The sequence below is a fragment of the Vanrija albida genome (genome assembly GCF_041260175.1).
Source record: "Vanrija albida strain AlHP1 chromosome Unknown contig_4, whole genome shotgun sequence".
NCBI classification, from domain to species: Eukaryota; Fungi; Basidiomycota; class Tremellomycetes; order Trichosporonales; family Trichosporonaceae; genus Vanrija; species Vanrija albida.
The window spans coordinates 2,973,336-2,994,492 of NW_027191423.1; the positions used below are offsets into that span (position 1 = coordinate 2,973,336).

General features: G+C 67.1%; 10 protein-coding genes across 10 annotated transcripts; 8 read left to right on the plus strand and 2 right to left on the minus strand.

The window, feature by feature from the left end:
• Positions 1-393: 393 nt before the first annotated feature.
• Q8F55_005919 (uncharacterized protein) lies at positions 394-4,551 on the minus strand (the record flags this gene model as incomplete). Its single annotated transcript, XM_069354397.1, has 1 exon — positions 394-4,551. The coding sequence occupies one exon, from the start codon at positions 4,549-4,551 to the stop codon at positions 394-396; it is 4,158 nt and encodes a 1,385-aa protein (XP_069209039.1).
• A 752-nt stretch (positions 4,552-5,303) lies between these two features.
• Positions 5,304-6,754, plus strand: Q8F55_005920 (uncharacterized protein; the record flags this gene model as incomplete). The annotated part of the gene is made up of 3 exons (XM_069354398.1): positions 5,304-5,594; positions 5,717-5,850; positions 5,890-6,754. 3 exons carry the CDS (start codon positions 5,304-5,306, stop codon positions 6,752-6,754), a joined length of 1,290 nt encoding a protein of 429 aa, XP_069209040.1.
• Positions 6,755-7,189: 435 nt separating this feature from the next.
• HIS1 (ATP phosphoribosyltransferase (ATP-PRTase) (ATP-PRT)) lies at positions 7,190-8,496 on the plus strand (the record flags this gene model as incomplete). The annotated part of the gene is made up of 4 exons (XM_069354399.1): positions 7,190-7,467; positions 7,561-7,919; positions 7,965-7,976; positions 8,099-8,496. 4 exons carry the CDS (start codon positions 7,190-7,192, stop codon positions 8,494-8,496), a joined length of 1,047 nt encoding a protein of 348 aa, XP_069209041.1.
• A 352-nt stretch (positions 8,497-8,848) lies between these two features.
• On the plus strand, positions 8,849-9,909 carry Q8F55_005922 (uncharacterized protein; the record flags this gene model as incomplete). The annotated part of the gene is made up of 8 exons (XM_069354400.1): positions 8,849-8,904; positions 8,945-8,984; positions 9,038-9,065; positions 9,107-9,127; positions 9,176-9,199; positions 9,241-9,264; positions 9,307-9,443; positions 9,487-9,909. 8 exons carry the CDS (start codon positions 8,849-8,851, stop codon positions 9,907-9,909), a joined length of 753 nt encoding a protein of 250 aa, XP_069209042.1.
• Positions 9,910-10,107: 198 nt separating this feature from the next.
• Q8F55_005923 (uncharacterized protein) lies at positions 10,108-11,415 on the plus strand (the record flags this gene model as incomplete). Its single annotated transcript, XM_069354401.1, has 2 exons — positions 10,108-10,692; positions 10,729-11,415. 2 exons carry the CDS (start codon positions 10,108-10,110, stop codon positions 11,413-11,415), a joined length of 1,272 nt encoding a protein of 423 aa, XP_069209043.1.
• A 441-nt stretch (positions 11,416-11,856) lies between these two features.
• Positions 11,857-12,278, plus strand: Q8F55_005924 (uncharacterized protein; the record flags this gene model as incomplete). The annotated part of the gene is made up of 2 exons (XM_069354402.1): positions 11,857-12,084; positions 12,117-12,278. 2 exons carry the CDS (start codon positions 11,857-11,859, stop codon positions 12,276-12,278), a joined length of 390 nt encoding a protein of 129 aa, XP_069209044.1.
• A 478-nt stretch (positions 12,279-12,756) lies between these two features.
• On the plus strand, positions 12,757-15,420 carry Q8F55_005925 (uncharacterized protein; the record flags this gene model as incomplete). Its single annotated transcript, XM_069354403.1, has 6 exons — positions 12,757-12,818; positions 12,939-13,644; positions 13,678-14,159; positions 14,293-14,330; positions 14,455-14,555; positions 14,596-15,420. The coding sequence occupies 6 exons, from the start codon at positions 12,757-12,759 to the stop codon at positions 15,418-15,420; spliced, it is 2,214 nt and encodes a 737-aa protein (XP_069209045.1).
• A 479-nt stretch (positions 15,421-15,899) lies between these two features.
• Positions 15,900-16,649, plus strand: Q8F55_005926 (uncharacterized protein; the record flags this gene model as incomplete). The annotated part of the gene is made up of 3 exons (XM_069354404.1): positions 15,900-15,995; positions 16,061-16,336; positions 16,416-16,649. 3 exons carry the CDS (start codon positions 15,900-15,902, stop codon positions 16,647-16,649), a joined length of 606 nt encoding a protein of 201 aa, XP_069209046.1.
• A 365-nt stretch (positions 16,650-17,014) lies between these two features.
• Q8F55_005927 (uncharacterized protein) lies at positions 17,015-19,462 on the plus strand (the record flags this gene model as incomplete). Its single annotated transcript, XM_069354405.1, has 6 exons — positions 17,015-17,070; positions 17,103-17,454; positions 17,488-17,623; positions 17,737-17,749; positions 18,252-19,014; positions 19,052-19,462. The coding sequence occupies 6 exons, from the start codon at positions 17,015-17,017 to the stop codon at positions 19,460-19,462; spliced, it is 1,731 nt and encodes a 576-aa protein (XP_069209047.1).
• Positions 19,463-19,590: 128 nt separating this feature from the next.
• On the minus strand, positions 19,591-21,004 carry Q8F55_005928 (uncharacterized protein; the record flags this gene model as incomplete). Its single annotated transcript, XM_069354406.1, has 2 exons — positions 19,591-19,995; positions 20,039-21,004. 2 exons carry the CDS (start codon positions 21,002-21,004, stop codon positions 19,591-19,593), a joined length of 1,371 nt encoding a protein of 456 aa, XP_069209048.1.
• Positions 21,005-21,157: the final 153 nt, after the last annotated feature.

The window sequence follows — 21,157 nt, forward strand, 5'->3', positions numbered from 1 at the left end:
GGTAGGAGGACGAGGAGCGGAGTGGGGAACCGGGGTGGAGGACGGGGCTGGTCAGTGTGCTACACCCATCCCATCGCCCGTGTGAGAGGTGGAGATTGTTATCGCATGACTTGCGTCCGACGCGGCCATCCTTGCGACGAGGTAGACCGAATCTTGCCTGTCAGGCTGGCCCAGACTGATTGACGCCTTGACACAGGCGGCGAGGGCCTGCCACCACATCAACAGACCGTCTTCTTGCGCCGCCTCACTCGCCCGCAAGCAATACAAGTATCGTTGATGCAATTATACGACTATAGATGAGTCTATGTCTATGCGTGTGCTACAATGCTACAATGCTGTGTGTATTCTAATGTCCAGTTGGCAGTGCAGAGGTGCAGAGCAGGCAGGCCTCGCCTAGTTGATGATCCGCACGGCGCTCACGCCCAGCCGGTCGACGCCGTCGCTGCTCCACCTGAACACCTCGGCGCCGCGCTCCAACGGCACAGTGTGCCGCACGACAGGATGCAGCACCGCCATGACAGGCTCCTCGAGCACGTCGCGGGTATCGAGGCCGCTAGCGTCGACCTCGGGCTCGCCAGTGCCTGCAGGCGGGACATATGTGTACTTGATGTTCTTTTGGCCCTTCTTGGCCTTGGAGAAGGCGGCCTTGATGTTGGCGAGGCCGGACGCCGCGCGGGGTGGGGCGGCAGCGGCAGCGGATGACGGCTCGGCCGACGCGAGCGAGATGATCCGCCCGCCGTCGACGAGCACGCGTCGCGCAGCCTCGTAGATTACCGGGCCGCCGCGCGAGTCGACCACAATGTCGAAAGACGACTCCTCCAGCCGATTCATCACCGTCGCCGGTGAGCCGGTGAGCACACCGCGTGCGCCGTGCTGCAGGCACACCGCTTGCTCCCGCCCGTGGTCCTCGCCGCCAGAGATGACAGCCGTGACCAACACGCCGTGGCGCGCCATCTCTTGGCAGATGAGTGCGGGGATGCCGGTGTGCGCGTCCATGACAAGCGCATGCTGGCCGTTCTTGAGCACGCTGCGAACAGCGCGATGGGCCGAGATGCCCTGGACCGGCAGCGCAGCAAGTTGCTCGAGCGAGAGGTGGTTGCTCGTGTGCGTAAGACGGGCGACACGTCTGCGCTCCACGATCATGTACTCGCACAGCGCGCCACTCTTCTTGATATCCACCAAGCCCACGACGATGTCTCCGCGGTGGATGTCCTTCTCGTGCTCGCCAACGGCAATGCAACGGCCCACAAAGGACCGGCCGGGGATCCACTTGCCGACATCGGCGCGCGTCTTGTCGTCCAGCGCCAGCACATCGACGTAGTCGATCGCAACGGCATAGACCTGCACGAGAATCTGCGACGCGTGGACCTTGCCAGGGGGCTTGACATGCGAGGAGAAGTCCACAGGGGCCGGGAGATGGTGCCTCAGATGCATCGGCGTTGGGTCTTTCTGGTGGATCGGAGCCGCCGAGGAGAGAGTGATGGCAGCCATGGCGGCGTGCGGCAGGCCCAGCACCCGCGAGTCGAGGTCGCTTGAGCGTCGAGCGTGGTGATCCGCAAATCCACCACCAGTGGGCAGGATGAGGTTGGTGTAGCCGTTGACGCGAGTCTGGTCACGCCCGTGGCTCTCCATCAGCGGCATGTCGCCGGCAACACTGCCATCGGCCTGCGAAGACAGTTGAATGCGCTGTCCAGACATGGACTTGCGCCGGATGGAGTTTGTGCCAATGTCGGATGACGCGCGGCCAGCTTCAGAGCGCGAGTGGCCTACGTCGGAACGGGCGCGACCAGACTGCGACCGTGCGAGGCGAGGAAGGCTCCAGACGGAGCTCGCGCGTTTGACAGTGGCATCGCCTGGCTCCGAGGGCGCGTAAAGGCGATCCGAGTCCTCAGAGGTCATAACGGGAAGGAATGTGATGGCGTCGGGGTTGAGGGTCGACGGCTGCGCGAGGCTGCTGAATCTGTTGTAGTGGGTTTGACCGTCGGCAGAGAAACGATTATAGTGCGTTTCTTCCTGTGTGAGCTGGGAGGAGGGCATGCGCGGGGTGAACGAAGCACGCCGCGGCGAGGAGGAAGCAACAGATCCCGTCATCGACATTGTCCTCGAGCGGGGGACGTCGTACGGATCAGGAGAGATCAACCGCCCTCTCCATGCAGCGCCGTTGAAGGAACCCGAGCCGGCCTCACTAGGTGGAGCACTTCCTGGAGCACCAGCACCCGCCTCACTGGCATAGTCGTACGCAGGCTCAGCAACAGGCATTGTTGGCAGTGGGGGCTGGGTAAAGCGGAGAGGGGTTGCCGACTGTGTTGGACGCGCGTAAGACCTGCTCGGTGCTTCAAGCTCCTCCTCAGAGTCGGAATCAGAATCGGGCACGGTTTCGCGAAGCTTGCTCGGCGCAGGTAGTGGGGCAGGAGGAGGTGGAAGTACATGACCTCCCACCTCGCTGCTTGGCCTTCTCGAGTTTGGGCCGCTCGAGCCGCCGCTGCCTGTGCTCGGTGCGACCGACGTTTGGCTCGGGACCGAGGCGCTCGACGCCCAGGTCGGAGTGTACTGGCTATACTTGCTGCCATCTGAGCTGGCCTGTGGTCCGTCATGCGGGGTACCTGGAGGTGCACCAGGCATTGGCGCAAAGCGAGATCGCGGTGGGAGGGGCTGGAACGCCGCCCACCCGTCATCACCCTCTTGAGGCATGTACATGACGACAGGTGCCGCCGACGCAGCCGCCCATCCGCCCTTGCCATACCCTGCTGCCCGGACGCCCCCAATGCTGCCACTATCGGAGCGGGTCGCAGACGGGGCAAATGAGACTTCCGAGGGAGCCAAAGATGCCGAGTCGGGAGAGTCGTGGGAAACGCGGCGAATGTGGCCTGAAGCGAGCGCTGCAATGACGGACGCTGGGGGAGATGGGGAAGCGCGAGAGGGCGTCGATCTGCCGACATCAGACAGCGCCTTAGCTGGCGGTTTGGTCTTGAGGCTCTTCACCGACTTGACGGATCTGACCGACTTGGTCGACTTGGAGCGTGTGAGGGAAGGCGCTGGCGGTGCTGCATCGTCAAGGTTGAATGCAGATTGGCTGCGCGGACGAGCTGTCGAGGCGCTGCTTGAGGCGCGCTGGAGCGTCGGGCGGCTGGGACGGTCGCCGTTGAGGATGACAACCTCCGCGCCTCTGACGCGGCCGTGGGCATTCGATGCCGACTTGGGAGGAGGCGGCGGGGCCTCGATCTCGGGCGCAGAAGTCATCTTTGGCTTGGGAGGCGTGGTGCCAATCTCGACGACAGGAACCTTCTTCGGCTTTGATGATGCGGCATCTGGCTGGGGGGAAGGCTTCTTCTTCGACTTTGCTGGCAGTGCGTCGACACTCTTCCTGGAGTTGCTCCTGCGCATCTTCGGCCGCTCGACAACCTCGGGCACCTGGTCCAGCTCTTCGTCCAAGGAGTCGAGATGGAGCGGTATCCTCTCAGCATCACCAGGAGCGAGGTAGGCTCGGGGAGTGGTCGGAGAGTCGTCGTCTGCCAGCGGCGCGCCGAGTGGGGAAGTGACAGGGTCGGGTACTGGCGCTGGCGTCGGCGGTTGAAGTCTTAGAATGGGAAGCTCAGTAGTAACGACTTGTGGTGTCTCTTCGGCTTCGGTGTCGGAGAGTGTGTCGCTCAGTGAGACGAACGAGGAGGCCGGGGTGAAGAACTGCTCATTTTCTGAGTCGCTGTCGCTGTCTTCCACAACAGGCACGGGGAGCGTGGGCTGCAGCTCGGGCTTGGACACGGGCATTTCGGGTTGGGCAGCCAAAGCCTTGAAGCGAACGCGACCTGGCTCGCTCGGCTTCTCCAAGCCTGGCGTGGTAGCCGTCTGCGGAGATACGATCAGAGACTCCGGCGCCGAGCCCGACGACACTGATCTGGACGCCGACGCGACCGAGAGATCAGACCCAGTGCGTGGGGCCAGCTTATCCCGGGAATCAAAGTCGACAACTGGCTGCTTGGCAACATGACCATGTTCGAGCGCATCGTCCTCGGCGTAGGTCACTTCGCGCGCGCGGTGGGCGCGCTCGGGCTCGTTATACTCGTGGTCGTGCACGGGACCGTTTGAGGCTGTGGAACGTGTGCTCCGACGCTTCATGGCCTCTGTACGATTGTCCGTGTGGTCGCCGCGGGCATCGTACTCTTCCTGCTCGTCGAATGCAAGATGCCGAGGCGGCGCGGCATAACGTAAGGCGTTATCACTTGTGACTCTGCGCGCTCTTCGCTCGTGGATGGAGGCGGGGAACGAGGGCTCGCGGGTGCCGACATCGCTGCTGCGCTCTGCGACGTCGTGGATGTCATAGTCGGCGCGATCGTGATGTGAAAAGGACGCGGTTGTCTGGCGCGTCGAGCGTGCACGCTGTGGGGGTGAGGTCGAGCCGGCGGCAAAGAAGCGCCTGTCGGTGCCGTACCCGCTCGACGCGAAGCTCGATGTCGACGCCGTGCGGTTCAGGCTATGGTCGTCGACGTGAGCAAAGTCGACATAGCTACGCGATGGGCGGCCTAGCACCGACTGGAGGAAGGTCGGCTTTGACATGTCGCGTTTGGTGTGGGATGTTGGGAAAGTTTGACTAGGATGACATGGCCGTTGTGGGTGGCGCGGGGGAAGGTGTGATGGGTGATGGTGTAGGTCGCGGGGAGTGCAGTCGTGCGCTGTGTGTTATTGATGTGATGCAAAGAGTGTTGTTGTTGTTGTTGACGAGAGCAATGAGGAGAGACAGAGAGAGTGTGTGGAGTGGAGCGGATAGGGGAGGAAGGGGGCTTGAAATGAATGGATGACGATGATGCAACCGACTCGTCGTCTGACTGACCTGCCTAGCGCCAAACAATCCGTCACCTGTCACGGCCTACTCTGCCTTATGCATGCCGTCAACATTCTTCCTCTCTCTTCATCCCCCACCTCACGTCGCATCCCGCCCAATCCAAACCCAAACCCGTGCTTGTGCTCGGCGCATTTCCTAGGTGACGTCGACGACTAGCGACGCCGAGTAAAGCGCAGCAAGGCCCCACCCCACCCAACCGACAATGACGGCCGAGGCGGCAGCGGCGGCGGACGGTGCCTCACACTCCGCCGGCACTTGCATCAGCATCTCGCAACGTCGTCCAGGCGGCAAACCCCTGAAAGTCGTCGTGTTGGGCACAGACAGCAGCACAACGACTCAACAACAGCAACAACAGCTCTACTTTGACACCCCTCGTCATCTCGTCCACTACCCGTCCATCGCCTCGGTCGCTGCCCACTTGCTCGCAGCTCAGGCTGCAGCAAGCAGAGCATCCAATACACCGACAATGCTCACCCCTCCCTACCACTTCAGCATCGTGTCGGCTCCCCTCGGACCAAGCTCGACCTCAAACCATATCCTCTATCGCGGCTCGTTCCCAGCAGCACGAAACGCGTCCTTCCTCCGGCGATTGGGAATAAAGACACTGGTGTGCTTGCGCAAAAAGCCCCTCAAGGACGATGAGCCCCTCGCAGTCTGGGCGGTCAAGCGCGGCATCGACGTCCAGTGGGTCAAGGCGGAGAAGATGACCGAGGAGAAGCTGGGGATGGAGAGGCAGGAGGTGGGCGACGTGCTCAAGGTGAGTACTGGGGAGGCGGGGCGCCGGTTGGAGGGGTGTGTTGCTCGCGCAGCGAGTGACCGCCGCCGTGGTCGGCGGGCCCGTCACCTCCGATCCCACCGAGCAGCGCTCACACCTCCCAGATCCTCCTCAACCCAGCGGCGTACCCCATCTATATCGCCGACGCCGATGGCACCTCGCACACGACCCTCGTCGTTGCGGCACTTCGCAAGCTGCAAGGCTGGCATCGGGACTGCATCATGAGCGAGATCTTCAGGTGAGCTGAGGCGATCGCGAGCGCGGCTGACCCCGCCAGATTCGAGCCAGACCACGACGATCTCCCACTCGAGTCATTCATGACGTCCTACCTGTCACTCTCAGGAGGCAAGGATGACCCACAGGCGTCGCTCAGTCTGCCGCCAGCACCGTACCCATCATGGCTGTGGCCGTCGGTGCCCGTGATCCCCGAGAAGTCACGGCACACCATCCCCTTCCGCAACAACGAGCGGTCAACTTCCAGTGCGCCGTCAATGCGCAGCGATCGGGACAGGGCGGCGTCTGGCGCGAGCACGGCGTCAACAGGATCTGCAGCCCCGTCTCTGCCATTCCCCAACCCTCTGACGGTGCGGCGGCATCCGAGCATGCGTCTCACGTTTCCCGCCGCACCACCGCTGGCCGCTGCGACGGTGTCGACATCACAGCCACGCAGCGAAAAGTCTGGGCTGTCAAGGCAGACCCCGACAAGCGAGGCGTCCGATTCCTTGGGCCTCACACAGACCTCGACGTCGGCGGCCGACGCACCGCCGGCCCCAGTCGCCCCCGGAATGGGAGCGCGCCGGGTGTCATTCCACGACCCCAATGCGAGATTCGACCCAGAGACCGACTTGAACGACTCGCCGACAGGGGAGACTGGGCCAAGTGCGGCGCGGTGGAACGGCCGCACGCCGAGCGGTGGCTCAGGCGGGATCGAGGGCGACGTGTCTGCGTTCGACGACGACGATGAGGACGACGAAGACGAAGGTCAGGACAGTCACAGGGATGAAGAGGACGACGCGGACCTCGAGGACGACGAGTACTCTGAGGACGAGGAGTCGGACGAGGAGGAGGAGGAAGAGGAGGACGAGGACGAGCCGCCGACGTCGCAGTTTATCAGCGCGCTCGACCTCGCCGGGTTTGGGTAGGTGCGGGGTGCATCAGGCGTGGTCTAGCCGCTCTCTGGCTACTCTCTTTGGGCTTCATGTGTATAGTTTAGCATGTCAGTGTGCATGGGTGGGCTGTATTGTGTTCGACTGTGGTGAATACGCGCGCCTACCAGTGACTGAAAATAGGCACGAACCCCAAAGTCGGCGTAAAAGGCTGAAACCCGCGCGCCTAACTTTGGCAGCTGGAAACCGGGCCGACTCGACGATTTCTGAAAATGGGACCTGAGCAAATCACAAAGTGCAGCAACCAAGCAGGCGGCATCAGCAACCAGCACCGGCAACAACAACGTGCGATCGTAGTCCATCTTCATCTCCGGCCCATATCTAGACCCGTGGAACGCCTTGCTCGACGCAGTTCCGCCAGCCGAAACGATCAGCGCGCCCTCTTGCTTCTTGCCCCTCCCACACCACACCATGTCCGGCGCCCAGACCCCCATGAACCTCGCGTCCTCGACGACGCTGAGCCGCCCCGCGCCGTCGGGCGGCAACGACCGCGCGGCCAAGTCGTCGTTTGGCTCAGAGTCGGCCATGTCCCTCCTCGTCGACAGCCTCAAGGACCGCCTGCTCTTTGCCATTCCTAAGAAGGGCCGCCTGTACGAGAAGACGGTCGAGCTGCTCGCCGGCGCCGACATCAAGTTTAACCGCGCGCACCGGCTCGACGTGGCGCTCGTGCAGAACCACCCTATTGCGCTGTAAGTCGAGCTCGGCCGCAGGCCGAGCGAGCGGAGCAGGCGTAGGCTCCGCAAGCCCCTCCGTCGCCTCCGACCCCGCCCTGACCCCCCCAGCGTCTTCCTCCCGGCCTCCGACATCCCGCGCTTCGTCGCCCTCGGCTCCGTCTCCCTCGGCATCACGGGCCAGGACGTGATCGCCGAGTCGACGCACGGCGACGCCATCAAGGAGCTCCTGCCCCTCGGCTTTGGCAAGTGCAAGCTCCAGGTGCAGGTGCCCGTCACTGGGCCAAAGCAGACGATCGAGGAGCTCGCCGGCGGCCGCATCGCCACCTCGTTCAACGTGCTCGCTGAGGACCTCTTCTCCAAGGTCGACGCGGACGCCAAGGCGGCCGGCAAGGAGGCCAAGACGAGCGTCGAGTACGTCGGCGGCAGTGTCGAGGCTGCGTGCGCGCTCGGCATGGCCGATGGTATTGGTGAGTAGCGTGGAGCGGTGTTTGGGCTGTGCTGACACGCCACAGTTGACCTTGTCGGTGAGTAGAGTGGGCTTGGGCTTGAGTGACAGCTACGAGTCACCGATGGCTCACGTGCCTCGGTGACCCTCGCCCTCGGGCACTCGCTTCGCTCGTACCCTTGTGCCCCGCTGACGCCTCAGAATCCGGCGACACCATGCGCGCCGCCGGCCTCCACGCCATCCACACCCTCATGTCCTCCGAGGCCGTGCTCATCGCGCCCTCGACCCCGCACGCGTCGCTCACGCCCGAGCTCGCACCGATCGTCGACATGATCAAGCGCCGCATCGCCGGTGTCATCGCGGCCCAGAAGTACGTCTACGCGTCGTACAACATCGAGCGCAAGAACCTGCAGAACGCGTTGAAGATCACGCCCGGTCGCCGCGCGCCCACCGTGTCAAGCCTCGACGAGGAGGGCTGGGTCGCCGTGTCGTCCATGATTGAGAAGAAGCAGATGGCGCAGGTGATGGACGAGCTCGAGGTGTCGGGCGCACAGGACATTCTCATCCTCGCGCTCAACAACTGCCGTGTCAATGTCTAGGCGGTGCCGAGGCTGGCACACAAAACGCTGGTACCCACCAGCTGTGATTAGGGGATACGCCGTGTTCGGATTAGGCTGGACGTCGGTACGCATATAGATGGGCTCGCGATGCAGTATTGGGAGTCTATGTGGTGGTGGTGGTGGTGCAATGTGGCAGTGTGGCGGTGTGAGGCGCTTGGCGGGGCCAAAGCTATGTTGCGCCCGGCGAGACGCACGGACCGCCTCTATGGGATCTGCAGTGACACAGCGTCATGCCTTCCTCGCCTTCCCTCCCTTCCTTCACACTGCAACCTATATATCCTCGTCTTCCTCCTCTTTCTCTTCCTTCCACTCACTCTTCCACCACTGCGCAATGTCGGCCCCAAGCCCAACTCAGGCCCCTACGCCCCCCGACCCGCCCGCCCCATGGTCGGTTGAAAAGAACCAAGAGAGCCAACTGACACCGCAGGATCAAGCAGTTCGACCAGGGCCACCAGCAGTGGTTCTTCGTGAGCTGAAATATCCAGATTGTAGCTGACAGCAGGTCAACCCCACCACCGAGCCGCCGACGCGCCAGTGGGAGTGGCCGGGTGCGTAGCTCAAGGGTCCAGCATCGGAGCTGACAATGCAGGTACCGAGCACATCGCTGGGGGTGAGCCAGCTCGGCAAGCCCCTCTGTGAATAGAGCTGACCCATGCAGAGGGCGAGCGCGGCATCGAGGGTAGTGGGTTAGCTGGTAAACACAGAGCTAGCTGACCGCAGCAGGTGAACGCAGCCTTGGAGGCGGTGGTGGGTAGCTCTTTACGATGTACACGCCGAGCTAACCCCCAGGCGACCGCTCCCTCGGGACCTGGATCCAAGGCAAGGTCGCGCAGCACTACGTCGACAGCTACGTGACCAAGCTCACGGGCGCGCCGCCGCCCAAGCAGAGCAGCGGGCTGAGCGGCATGATCGGCGGCTTCTTCAAGGTGGGTGGTGCCTAAGTCAGTGACGGACACCACTCACGCGCAGCCCCCGACGCCCCCGCCCCCGCCCCCGCCCAGTGCGCTCGACAGCATGCTCGGCGCGTTCGGCTACTCCAAGCCCCAGCAACAGCAGCAGCACGCGCCGAGCCTCGGCGGCAGCCTCCTCGCCGCGGCGACGGGCAAGCCGGCGCACGGGCAGCAGAGCCACGCCAAGCCCGACCTCACTAGCCAGCTCGTCGCCGCGGGGATCAACTACGCCACGCACAAGCCTAGCGCCGGTCACGGGGGCGGCCACGGCGGCGGCGGCAACTCGGGCTTCGAGGCGCTCGCTGCTGCCGCGATTGGCGGGCTCGCAGGCGGCGGCGGCGGCGGGCACGGGCAGAGCTCGAGCTCGGGACTTGGCTCGCTGCTCGGCGCGGCGATGGGCAAGCGCGAGGGGGAGGGCGGTAGACCGGGCCAGGGGCATTAGTTTGTAGCCGGCCCCAGTTGTGGCAGTGGAGGGGAGTAAATTCATACACGGCAGATGCAGTACAAGGGTGGCGATGGCGATGAGAGGGGTCGTGCGAGCGACGAGCGACGTGCTCGCGCGCGCTCGCACTCGCACGCGCATTGCCTCGCACTGATCAGCACTGACATCGCTACGTGTCGTTGTCCACCTCACCTCACCATGGGCAAGCATCACGCCGTGCGGACCAGAGACGGCGCGCCGGCGCCGCAGGCGCCACAGCAGGCGAGCTACGACCCGCCCGAGGGGCTGTATGCTGGCGGCGGGGGCCAGCAGCAGCAGCAGCAGCAGCAGCAGCAGCAGCAGCAGCAGCAGCAGCAGCAGCAGCAGCAGCAGCAGCAGCAGCAGTTCCTCCCGCCGTCGCCGCCGCCCCAAGTCGCTCAGCTCCCCCAGCAGCCGCCGCCCCAGTTCCAGCAGCCGCCGCAGCTCCAGCAGCCGCCTCAGCAGCAGCAGCCCGTCCAAGCCCAGCAGCAGCCGCAGCCCCAGCTACCCCAGCAGGCACCCCCCCAAGTCCAGCAACAGCCCGCCCCCGCCGCACCACCCGCGCCGCCGCCGCAAGCCCCACCCCCCGCCCCGGCCCCAGCCAAGCCAGTGGGCGAAGCAGCAGAGTACTACGGCTCGTCCCCTCCGCTGCCCCCGCCCCCGCCGCCGGCTCCGGGCTCATTCGCGCCGCCCGCGCGCCCGCCCCCGCCCGCAGGTCCACCACCCGGCCCCCCTCCCGGCCCTCCCCCAGCGGCCCCAGAGGCAGTACGTCCCCGCCCGCTTATCCAGCACTGACGCCAGCCCGCCGCCGCCGCCCCGGCCCCAGACGACCCGCTCGCGGCCCTGCTCGGCGCGCTGCCCGGCGGCGCGGGCGGCCCCCTCGCGGCCCTGGGCGGCGGCGGGATCGGCACCATCCTCTCCTCGGGCGTGCTCGACCAGTTTATGGGCAAGAAGAAGAAGGACGACGAGGAGGAGGCTGGCCCGCTCGGCGCGCTGGGCGGGCTCGGCGGCCTCCTGGGCGGGGGGAAGAAGAAGAAGAAGAAGCGGTACGACGAGGACGAGTATGATGCGCCGCCGCAGCAGTGGGGTGGGCCGCCTGGTGGTGCCGGTTATGGGGGGTGGGGAGGAGGCGGGGGTGGCGGGGGCAGGCCCCAGTATGGCGGCCAGGGCCAGCAGTACGGCCAAGGACAGCAGCAGCAGCAAGGATACCCCGGCCAGCAAGGCCAGCAGGGATACGGCGGCCAGCAAGCAGGATTCGGCGCTCAAGGTAGCCAAGGATACGGCGGTCAAAGTCAGCAGGGCTACGGCCACCCGCAGGAGCCCCAGTACGGCGGGGGAGGCTACGGGGGCGACGAGTACGGCGGGGGCTACGGCGGAGGTGGCGGGGGGTACGGCGGCCCGATTCAGTATGGCGGCGGCGGCGGCGGGCCCCAGTACGGTGGGGGCGGATACGGGTACGGGCGGCGCGAGCTCGAGCGCGACGAGTAGCCCGAGCGCGAGAAGTAGTCTTGTGTTTGTGTATGCACCGCCGTGGAGTGTGCAGTGTATCCCGACGTCTTGGCGCTCGTCCGCTCCGTTTCTCGTCCCCCTCGTCCCCCGTCCCCCTCGTCTATAAAGGCGACGGCAGAGGCGACGACGGCGCACTGATCCCTCCCCAACTCACAATGGAGCCCGACCACACCCCGCCCAGGGCTCCCGAGCCGCGGTGCGTGCTGCGTCGCCGCCCCCTACCCCGCCTCCCCTTGCCTCCCCCTTGCCTTGTCGCCGCCGCTAACTCGCGCAGCATACGCGCATTCGACGCCGCCCGCCGCGAGTGGGTGTGGGTCCGCCCGCGCGTCCTCGCGCCGTCCCCCCTCGCCGCCGCCGCCGAGTCGAGCGAGTCAAGCCAGCCCCCGACGCCGCCGCCCAAGTCGCCGCGGCACTACGCTTATGGTGGGTGCGGCGCCTGCAAAGCTGACGGCAGCGCTCCCGCCCGGCGCTGCGCCGCCTGCCGTGGGCCTGCCCGCTGCGTTTGGGCGCTTCTCCGTAACCAGCGCGCCCGAGCCGAGCAAGGCGAGAAGACAGGCGCGCACCAAGTCGCTCTTCAGCCGCCGCAAGGACCAGCCAGCGGAGGCGCGCGCTGCGTCCTGGCTCAGCGCTATCGGCACCATCCTCAAGGTGGGTGTGGGGTGTAGCTCGGCTGACGCCAGCGCAAGCGTGCCGCCAGCGCGCCGGGCCCGGCTGACCCCAAGCCGCCGGTTCAGCTGCACGACTTTGGCCCAGTCCCGCCGCCGACGCCGGCGTGGGTCAACGCCGCGGCGTGGGACGCGTACGCTAGCCTCGCGGCGCGCTCTGAGGCGAAGCGCCGCTAGGCGTGTGTGTGCATGGACAGGTTGTACGACGTACGGACAGTGGATGTCGATGGATGAGTGTGTGTCGAGTGTCGGCTGTGTGGCGGCTTGAGACGTCGTCCGTCGGGTTTGGGCTTCGGGCGGCTCGCACACTGCGGCCTGGCCTGGCCGATGCCGTTGCTGCAATCGGGCTGCTCGGTGGGCCGCATGCATAACCTTGTTTATGCCGCGGGAGGCGCATGTCGGCATGCCCAGGCGAGTGTGAGGCAAACGCTCTCGAGATTGCGGCATGCGGTCTGGATACGAGATTAGCGCAGTCTGAATGTGCGACCGGGGGGGGGACAGCCAGACGGCGCCGACGACGACGACGACGACGACGCCGGCGATAACGGCCGCGACGAAGCGAGTCGCTGAGCGGGCTCGAGCGAGGCCTGCCCTTCTCATCCTCTTCATAACCCACTCACCCAGTGCACCGCCCAGCCACGCACACGCGCACACCATGTCGGCCCGCGTCGTCGCCCCGGCGCCGCTCCCGCCCGTCTCCGACCTGCCCCAGCCGAGGTGCGTGCCCAAAGCGAGGGCTCGCTGACCGCAGTATCCGGCACTGGGACCCGCTCAGCTCGGACTGGGTCTGGGTAAGTCGTCGTTGTACCAGCCCTAACGACAGGTCGACCCCGCCAGCGTCGAGCGTCCGCCCTCGAGCCGCGCGAGCAGCGAGTTCGACATCCGCACCCCGACCACGCCGGCGACGCCAGTCCTCCTCCGCGCGCTCTCGCCGCCAGAGCACGCCCCGCCCCCGCCGCCGTCGCCCGCGCTCCCCTCCCCCCCGCCGCCGACCCCCGCCGTGTCGCCGCCTCCACCGGGCCTCCCCTTCGGCGCGAGACACGGGCCGCGCGCCCGCCCCCTCAGCGAGCTGATGTCGTTCAAGCAGGTGCCAATCCGCCCGCCGCGCGCGCCCCTCGCCAGCGCCGAGCCAGCCGAGCCCGCCTCCCCCGCGCCGCCGAGCACGCCGCCGACGTCGCCCGCCTCCGCGCTCCCGACCTACGACCTGCCCGGTTGGCCCGTGTCGGGGGCAGGAGGCCTTCCGCCCGGCGCGGCGCCGCCCATGGCCCCGCCGATCCGCTTCGCCCGCGCGCAGAGCTACGATGCCCTCTCCCCCGCCGGCGGGAGGGCCGACGGCCGCGCGCAGTCGATGTATGCGCACGCCGCGGCCGGCGCGAGCACGTCGGCGCTGCCTGCCGCACGCTCATGGTCGCTCCAGCAGCTGCCGGAGAAGCCCAAGCCGTCTGCCCCGCCGCCGCGCGACCCGCTCCCGCGTGAGCAAGTGCCCGAGGCAGGCCCGAAGCCAGAGGGAGGGGTGCGCGCCTTCCTCAGCCGCATACTCAAGGTTCGTCTGCGCGGGACGCAGCTGACAGCGCAGGGCAAGAAGTCCAAGGCGGTGACCGTCACGCCGTTCCGCCAGCTCGCGCCGACGCCGACCCCGCCGGCGCTGAGACGCGCCGCGTCCGTGTCCACGCCCAACCTCGGCACCATGGCACCCCTGACGCCGCCGCTCACCCCGCCCCGCGCAAACGGGCACGTGCACTCGCTGTCAGAGACGGCGGCTGGGCCTTCGCGCGCGCGCGTGCCGCCCCCAACGGCGTACCTCCCCCCGACGCCGCCGAACGGCGCGGTGGCGAGCCAGCCAGTGCCCAACGACAGGCTGAGCCCCGGCCCGCGCCAGACAGACGCGACCCAGGCGGCCCAGGCCGAAACCCCCGTTCCGTCGAGTGCGTCCACGCCGGTGTCCCCGGGCCAGACCCACCCGCGCCGCCGCTCAGTAGTGTTTACCCCGCCCCCAGGAATTCTGCTCAACAAGGACGAGGGCAGCGCCAAGCGCAGGCTGCAGAAGAAGCGCAAGTAGTGCGTGAGAAACGAGGCGAGAGCACACACGGCGCGACGAAGACGACGGACACTCGAGGGCGGCGCCACGGCGGTGCAGACACACGCCCGCCGCGCCCAGTTGTATGTAGACAGAACCATGACACGACTGCAGCATCGAGCGTGACGGCGAGGGCGAGGGGGAAGGCGTAGGTGCAGGCGGTGGGGTATAAAGGAGGGTGGTGTCGCGCATCCCCTCTCTTCACTCACTCAACCCACTTACCCACTCACTCACCCACACACTCACCCACCCACACCCGACAATGTACAACCCCAGCACCGAGCCCGAGCCCCCCTTCCCCTGGTACGTGGGCGACCCCTCCCCCGCTGACATGCAGGCAGCGCCGCTGGGACACCCAGGCGAACAAGTACGAATACGTGAGTCACCAGCTGGCCACTGGCCCCGCTCACGCTCCAGTTCAACCCCCAGACCAACACGCGCCAGTGGTACCACCCGCAGACGGCCGAGCTGCAGGCGGCGCAGGGCGAGGCCGCGAGCTTCTACGGCGCGCAGGGCGGCCAGGGCTACCAGCAGGGCGTCCAGCAGCAGCCGGCGCTCGACACGCGCGTCCCCGGCGCGACCGACACCGGCGAGCGCGGCTTCGGCACCGTGCTCGGCGGCGCGGCGGTCGGCGCCGCGACGGCCGGCGCGGCCAACTACTTTATGGGCGGAAAGGGCGAGGGCGGCCCCAACGACCCGAAGAAGCAGGGCGGGCCTGGCATGCTGGGCAGCCTCGCGGCGGGGGGCGCGGCGGGCGCGGGTGTGGCACTCCTCGGCGAGTTCATCAAGGTGGGCTGGGGCGTGGGACGAGCTGACGCCCAGAACAAGAAGGACAAGGACGACGACAAGGACAAGCTCCAGCAGCAGCATCACCAGCAGCAGCAGCAGCACTACCCGCAGCAGCAGCCCCAGTACGGTTACGGCGCGGGCTATCAGCAGCAGGCCATGGGCCCGGCCGGCGTCGCGGGCGGGTACGGCTACGCTGCGGCGCAGGGCCAGGCGCAGGGCGGCCACGGGCAGCGCGGCCGCTCCCCAGAGCGTGGCGAGCACGGTCGCCGCCGCAAGTCGCACTCGCGTGGCAGCGGCAGCGGCAGCTCGTCGTCGTCGAGCGACGGGTCGCGCGACCGCAAGGGCAAGAAGGACAAGAAGAAGGACAAGTACAAGGGCGGGCAGGGCCAGCAGGGCGGGCACGGCGGTAACGTCGCGTACGGTGGCGGCGGCGGCTACGTCGGTGGCTACTGAGCAGCGCCACAAGAGTATCCCGCTCGCACGTCGCTGGCTGCTGGCGCGCAAGGTCCGTACCATTGGCTGTAGATACATGAGATGAAGCAGACATGATCGGCGATTGCGCGAGCCGAGCGGGGTGCGGTGCGCCAAGACGTGCGACGTGGTGGGTGCGGCCGGTGCGAGCGTGCGAGCGTGCGAGCAGTGCCCCCGGGCTCTGCAGCTGACGAGCGATGGGCCGAAGCACGCAGGAGCTGCTGGTCGATCGCGCGCACCTTGCGCCGCGGCGCGTGCAGCGATGCTCAATGACGAACGACTAGGAAGCGATGAGCAAAGCGGCGCATTGCGCGGCGCAACGCCGCTGCGACGACCACAGACCGCCGCCTGTGGTCGTCACTTCGCCCCCAGTGCCCACCCGACCACCCGCCCACCCACCACATAAGCTACTGCGTCGCCCACCTCGCCCTCACACATCCCCTCCCCACCCGTCCAACACAATGTCCGCCCCCGCCCAGGCCACCCCCGCCGCCGAGGCGCCCCTCCCCGCCGGCTGGATCAAGCAGTTTGACGAGAACTACAAGGCGTACTTCTACGTGGGTGCCGCCGCCCTCCTCCCCCACCTTCCCGCGCCTGCCGCGCAGTGCTGACTCGCGCCCAGGTCAACACCAACACCAACCCCGCCACAACGCAGTGGGAGCCGCCCGTCGCTGACGGCGAGGGAGGCGACGGTGAGCGCGGCCTCGGCAAGGTGCTGGGCGTGACTGCCGCCGGCGCGACCGCCGCCGTCATCGCCAACAAGATCGCAAACAAGCCCGCGCAGCCCGCGTACCCCGGCGCGCCGGCCGCCAAGCCCGCCGGCCTCGGCGTGGGCGGCAGCATCGCTGCTGGCGGTGCTGCGGCTGCCGGCGTGCTGCTCCTCGGCCACGTCCTCAAGGTGAGTTGCCTGTGCAGGCAAGGGCCTGGTACCCTCAACTGCCAATAGCCTGCACGCCGCCCCCGCTCACCCCCCGCAGAAGAAGTTTGGCGACGACAGCGACGACGAGGACGACCGCCGCCACGGGCACGGCCACCGCCCGCCGCAGGGCTTTGGCGGGCCCGGCGGCTACGGCGGCGGCTACGGCCCGCCCCAGGGCGGCCCCGGGCCCAACTTTGGCCCCGGCGGCGGCTTTGGCGGCGGCCCCGGCTTCGGAGGGCCCGGCGGGTACGGCGGCGGCGGTGGCCCGATCTACGGCGGCGGCGGCTACTAAGAGAGACGGGGAACGGTAGATACACGAATGCCATTGCCTTTTGACCCGAGCCGCACGTGCCATGCACCGGCGCCGACGCCGAGCGAGCGCCACCCCGCGTGGCGGTGACTCACCCCCAGTCCAGTTGCCCAGCCCAATAGCCCCCGCCTTGGCGCCGCGAGAGCTTCCGACGGCCTGGTGGCCTGACGGCCGGCGGCGCAAGAGGCGCCGGGGGCATGCTCTCCTTTGTCTTGTCCCCCCGCCCAGCTCATGCGCCATGATAGTACGGGCGCCGCGGCGCCCACGCACCTCGTCGCCCGCGCCACCGACGAGATGGATGATTTTTAAGCCGTTCCCATCGCATCGCCCATCTCACCTTCTCAACCATGTCGGTCCCGCTCAACCGCGTCACGAGCTCGGGCAGCATCCTCCCGTACCCATGGTAAGCTGCCCCAGTAGCGGCGCTGACACCAGGCTGCGCCAGTGGAACGAGGCCGCCGGCGCCTACTTCTACATCAACCCGTCGACCAACCCGCCGACGCGGCAGTGGGCCTTTCCGGCCGTGCAGCCTGACCTGAACCCGTACGGCACGCCGCCTGCTGGCCCTCCGGGAGCCGCAGCGACAGCCGCGACGGTCGTGTACGTCCCGCCCTCGCCTGATCCGGGGGCGCCGGCGCTCAACACGCCCGAGGCGCTCGCGCGCGCCGAGGAGCGCGGGGCGAGGGTCGCGCACGCCGTCGACGCGCTGCACGCCGCTAGGGAGGTGGTGCACGAGCGCGCGAAGGAGCGTGTGGGCAGCGTCGTCTCGGCGATTGACGACATCCTCGTGGGTTTGGGGGTTGGGCATCGCTGACGCCAGCACCGCGAGCACAAGGCAACCCACGCACCTACGCCGAGCGAGTACACCCAGGCGCAGTATCGCCCCGTTACGCCGGGGTACGGCTACTCTGAGGGCGGGGCCGACACCGGGTTCACGTACCAGAGCTGCTATGACGGTGCGTGTGTGGGAGGGTGGCGCTGACGACCAGGCCGCTCGGCGCGCGCACAATAGGCCGCTGGGCACAATAGCGCTGGAGTCAGTTCCGCATTAGAGCCGTGGCGCAGGCAGCTCGTTTCCTAGTGTATGTTTGATTTGGCCGTATGATGCATGCCGTGTAGGAGGAGCTGGGGTGCCAAGAGGCCGACCGCGTGGGGGAGCTCTTGGGGTGGGGATGACGCCATCGTGGCGGAGGGCGGCTGACGGGCACAACACGGAGCGCGGCCGCCAAGTGGCATGGCCACATCGCACGTCGCGTGCGACACGGTCCCCAGGCCAGGCCAGTGCATAGAAGCGATGACACTGGTGTGTGCGTATGCGCTGCTCGACGCTCGTGGCGTGCTCGTCACACGCACAGTGCGGCGTGCCCTCGCGCTCGGTCGCTGCTGTGCTTGCGGTGCACATCGATCGCGGGCGGGCCTCTCGCACCGGGTGCGACGTCACATCCCAGCACGCACCTCGCGCACTTCATAACGTCGTCCGTCGCGACAAGTCCTCTCGACAAGCACAATGACCGACAAGCACGAAGACACCCTCCCCGCGCCGTGGTGAGTGCCTGCGTCGGTCGCCTGCTGACGCGGCCGCAGGATCAAGCAGTGGTCGCCCGCGCACGAGGCCTACTTCTACGTCAACCCGACGACCGCGCCGCCGACCCGCCAGTGGGCGTTCCCCCCCCCGGCTGTCGTGCAGGGCGAGTTTGCGCCGCCTGACGGGGCCGCGCCGGCCGCGAGCACGCCACCTGCCCCGCCCAACTATGACGAGGGGAAGGTCGAGGTTAAGGCTGAGGTGGTTAAGGCCGAGGAGGTGAAGGAGGCCAAGGTTGAGCCCAAGGTTGAGCCCAAGGTTGAGCCCAAGGTTGAGCCCAAGGTTGAGCCCAAGGTTGAGGAGAAGCAGGCCGAGGTGTTGCCCGCAGCCAACGCTGCCGCCCCCGCGATTAACGCTGCCGCCCCCGCCGAGCCCGCCAGCCGCGGACTCGGCACCCTCCTTGGCCTGTCCAAGCCCGCGGCACCTGCCACCGACGCAGCGGCAGACGGCACCCCGGCAGTCACCGCCACCCCGCCGGTCGAGGAAGAGCGCCGCGGGCTCGGCAAGCTGCTCGCGACCGGCGGTGCCGGTATCGCCGCCGCGCTCGCGGCTGCCAAGATCTCAGACAAGCTCAGCGGCAAGGACGACGCGCCGCCCGTGCCCCCGCGCCCCTTGACGCTCGTGCATGGCGACCACGAGCTTGCCCCGCCACCCGACGGCAAGGGCGAGAAGAAGAAGCCGGCCGCGCTGGGCGTGGGTGGCACGCTGGCGATCGGGGCTGCGGCTGCTGGTGGCGCGCTCCTGCTCGGCGAGCTGCTCGGCGGCGTGAGTTTCCAGGAGAGGTAGTAGCTGATGCTGGCAGCACGACAAGAAGGACAAACACCGTTACGAACGCCCTCCGTCTCCCAGCTACCCCGGGCCGTTCCCGTACAACTATGGCCCACCTCCCTCGCCGGGATACTATGGCTACGGCCAGGGGTACGGCCGCGGAGGGTACCAGGGCGGCTACCAGGGATACCAGCAGCAGGGCTACTACGGCTACCCCCAGCAGCAGCAGGGCTACTACCCCGGTGGGTACGGCGCCGGGCACCACCACCACCGCGAGGACTCTGGCCCCGGCGTTGGCACGCTTATCGGTGGCCTGGCGGCCGCAGGCGCCAGCTACGCCGCGTACAACCACTTCAAGGGAAAGAAGGAGGGCAAGGAGGGTAAGGAGCACAGGGGTGATGAGGGCGAGAAGGATGAGGCTCGCCTGGCCGCGCCTCCTAGCTGAGAGATGGCAGAGTGTCGATGAATACACGGGTGCATGGAGCAAGGGAGGGTCCAGGGTTCGATGATGGTTGCTACAGGTTGAGAGCTTGGTGGCGCGGCGTGTATGTCGATGTCGGAGCGGACTCTGCGCTACCGCGAATACGGCACGAGGACGTACTGCAGCATCCAGGCGGCTAACGCGTCGGCCCATCTGTCCTCGGCGAGTCTTATCGTTGCCACGCCTGCGTCCACCCACGCGTCAAGGATGCAATAGCGGGCAGCGACATAGAGGAAGCCCCAGGCCCAGAGCCGCCCAACCGGGCCGCGGACCCGGCTTCCAGTGATGCGGTAGAAAGTGTACTCTGCCAGCGTACCAGCCGCACATAGGCCGAAGAAGCCGCCCACCTTGGTTGCCGAGGGGACAGGGTTCATGCCGAGCTGGTAGACAATGTGCAGGATGCCAGAGATGACAAACGAGAGCGGGATGGTGAGGAAGGGGGTGAGTGGGAGCTCTGCTGTCTTAAGGGCGATAGTCGTCAACGAGCGGAGGTCGTGCTGGTCCGTCAGTGCTGCATGACGACGTTCCGGCAGCACACACCTTGTTGAGTGCGTGCCATCGACGCCAGAAATCCAGGAGCGAGTCTGCCTTCCACGGGCTGTTGAACAGATCCGGCTGCCAGCACTCGGACTCCCACAAGCCGGAGCCCACCGCCGCGCCCGCGGCGAGGCTGTACAAGCCGCTCATGGTGAGGTAAGGCGCAGCGCCGAGTGCCACCGTGATTAGCACCTCAATGACAACGGGAGGGAGCACGATGCGCTTCTCGCCGATGTCGCACGGGTCGATGACGCCGGGGATCAGCTCGAAGCCCGTCGTGCCGAGGAAGGTCGCAAGCTTGCTGCGAGCCGGGTTGGGGTTACCGAGCGTCGACGGTCCAGCTGTCCGAACGATCGCAAGGAGCGCGCCGGCAACAAAGATCTGGCCAAAGCCGAGGAGCAGGTAGCGGAGGGCCTCGGGGGCGCGTGATGCTGTCGACAGTACGAGCGGGAAGGAGGGCTTTACAGGCGGGGAGCGGCGGCGGGAGCGGTGGCGGCGAGTGTCGTCCTTGACGTCGTCGGCCTCATCGCGTGCAGAGATGGCAGAGTACCGCGAGTTAAGGCACAGATCGAGGGCCGCAAATGGGAGCGAGCGCTTCCTCCGGTTCCCGACCCTCATGAACGCGTCGGTCGCGCCCGGCGCCGCGGCGAACCAGACGTACTTGAGCACCGTGTGGACGTAGAGCGAGCCGAGGGTCGTGTTGAGCGCGTTGGCGCCTGGCGTGACGACGCGCCAGGACATGAACTGGTTCGTGAGGGCCATGATTCCGACGATGCCGAGCGCCGCGCGGAGGATCCGAATCATTGGCGCTGTTGTCCCCGGCGAGAGGAGGAGGTATGCCTGGATGTAGAGCGGGATGAGGGCCTCGAGCGCGTCGAACACGCTGCTCTCCTGGATTGGCCGGGCATGGTGCAGGATGAGATAGTGGATCCCGTTGAGGGGGCCGAAGGGGGGTTCGAAGAGCGACATCGGTGGGGAGGAGAAAAGACCGTGACGAGGTGGGGAAGAGAAAGACGGGCTGCGGTTCGTACTGGTTTCTGTCGGGGTGCAATGCGTCTGCGTGCTGGAAGGTCAGTAGTGAGTGGATGAGAGGATGAGTTGCGGACAAGGTGTCGCGACAGA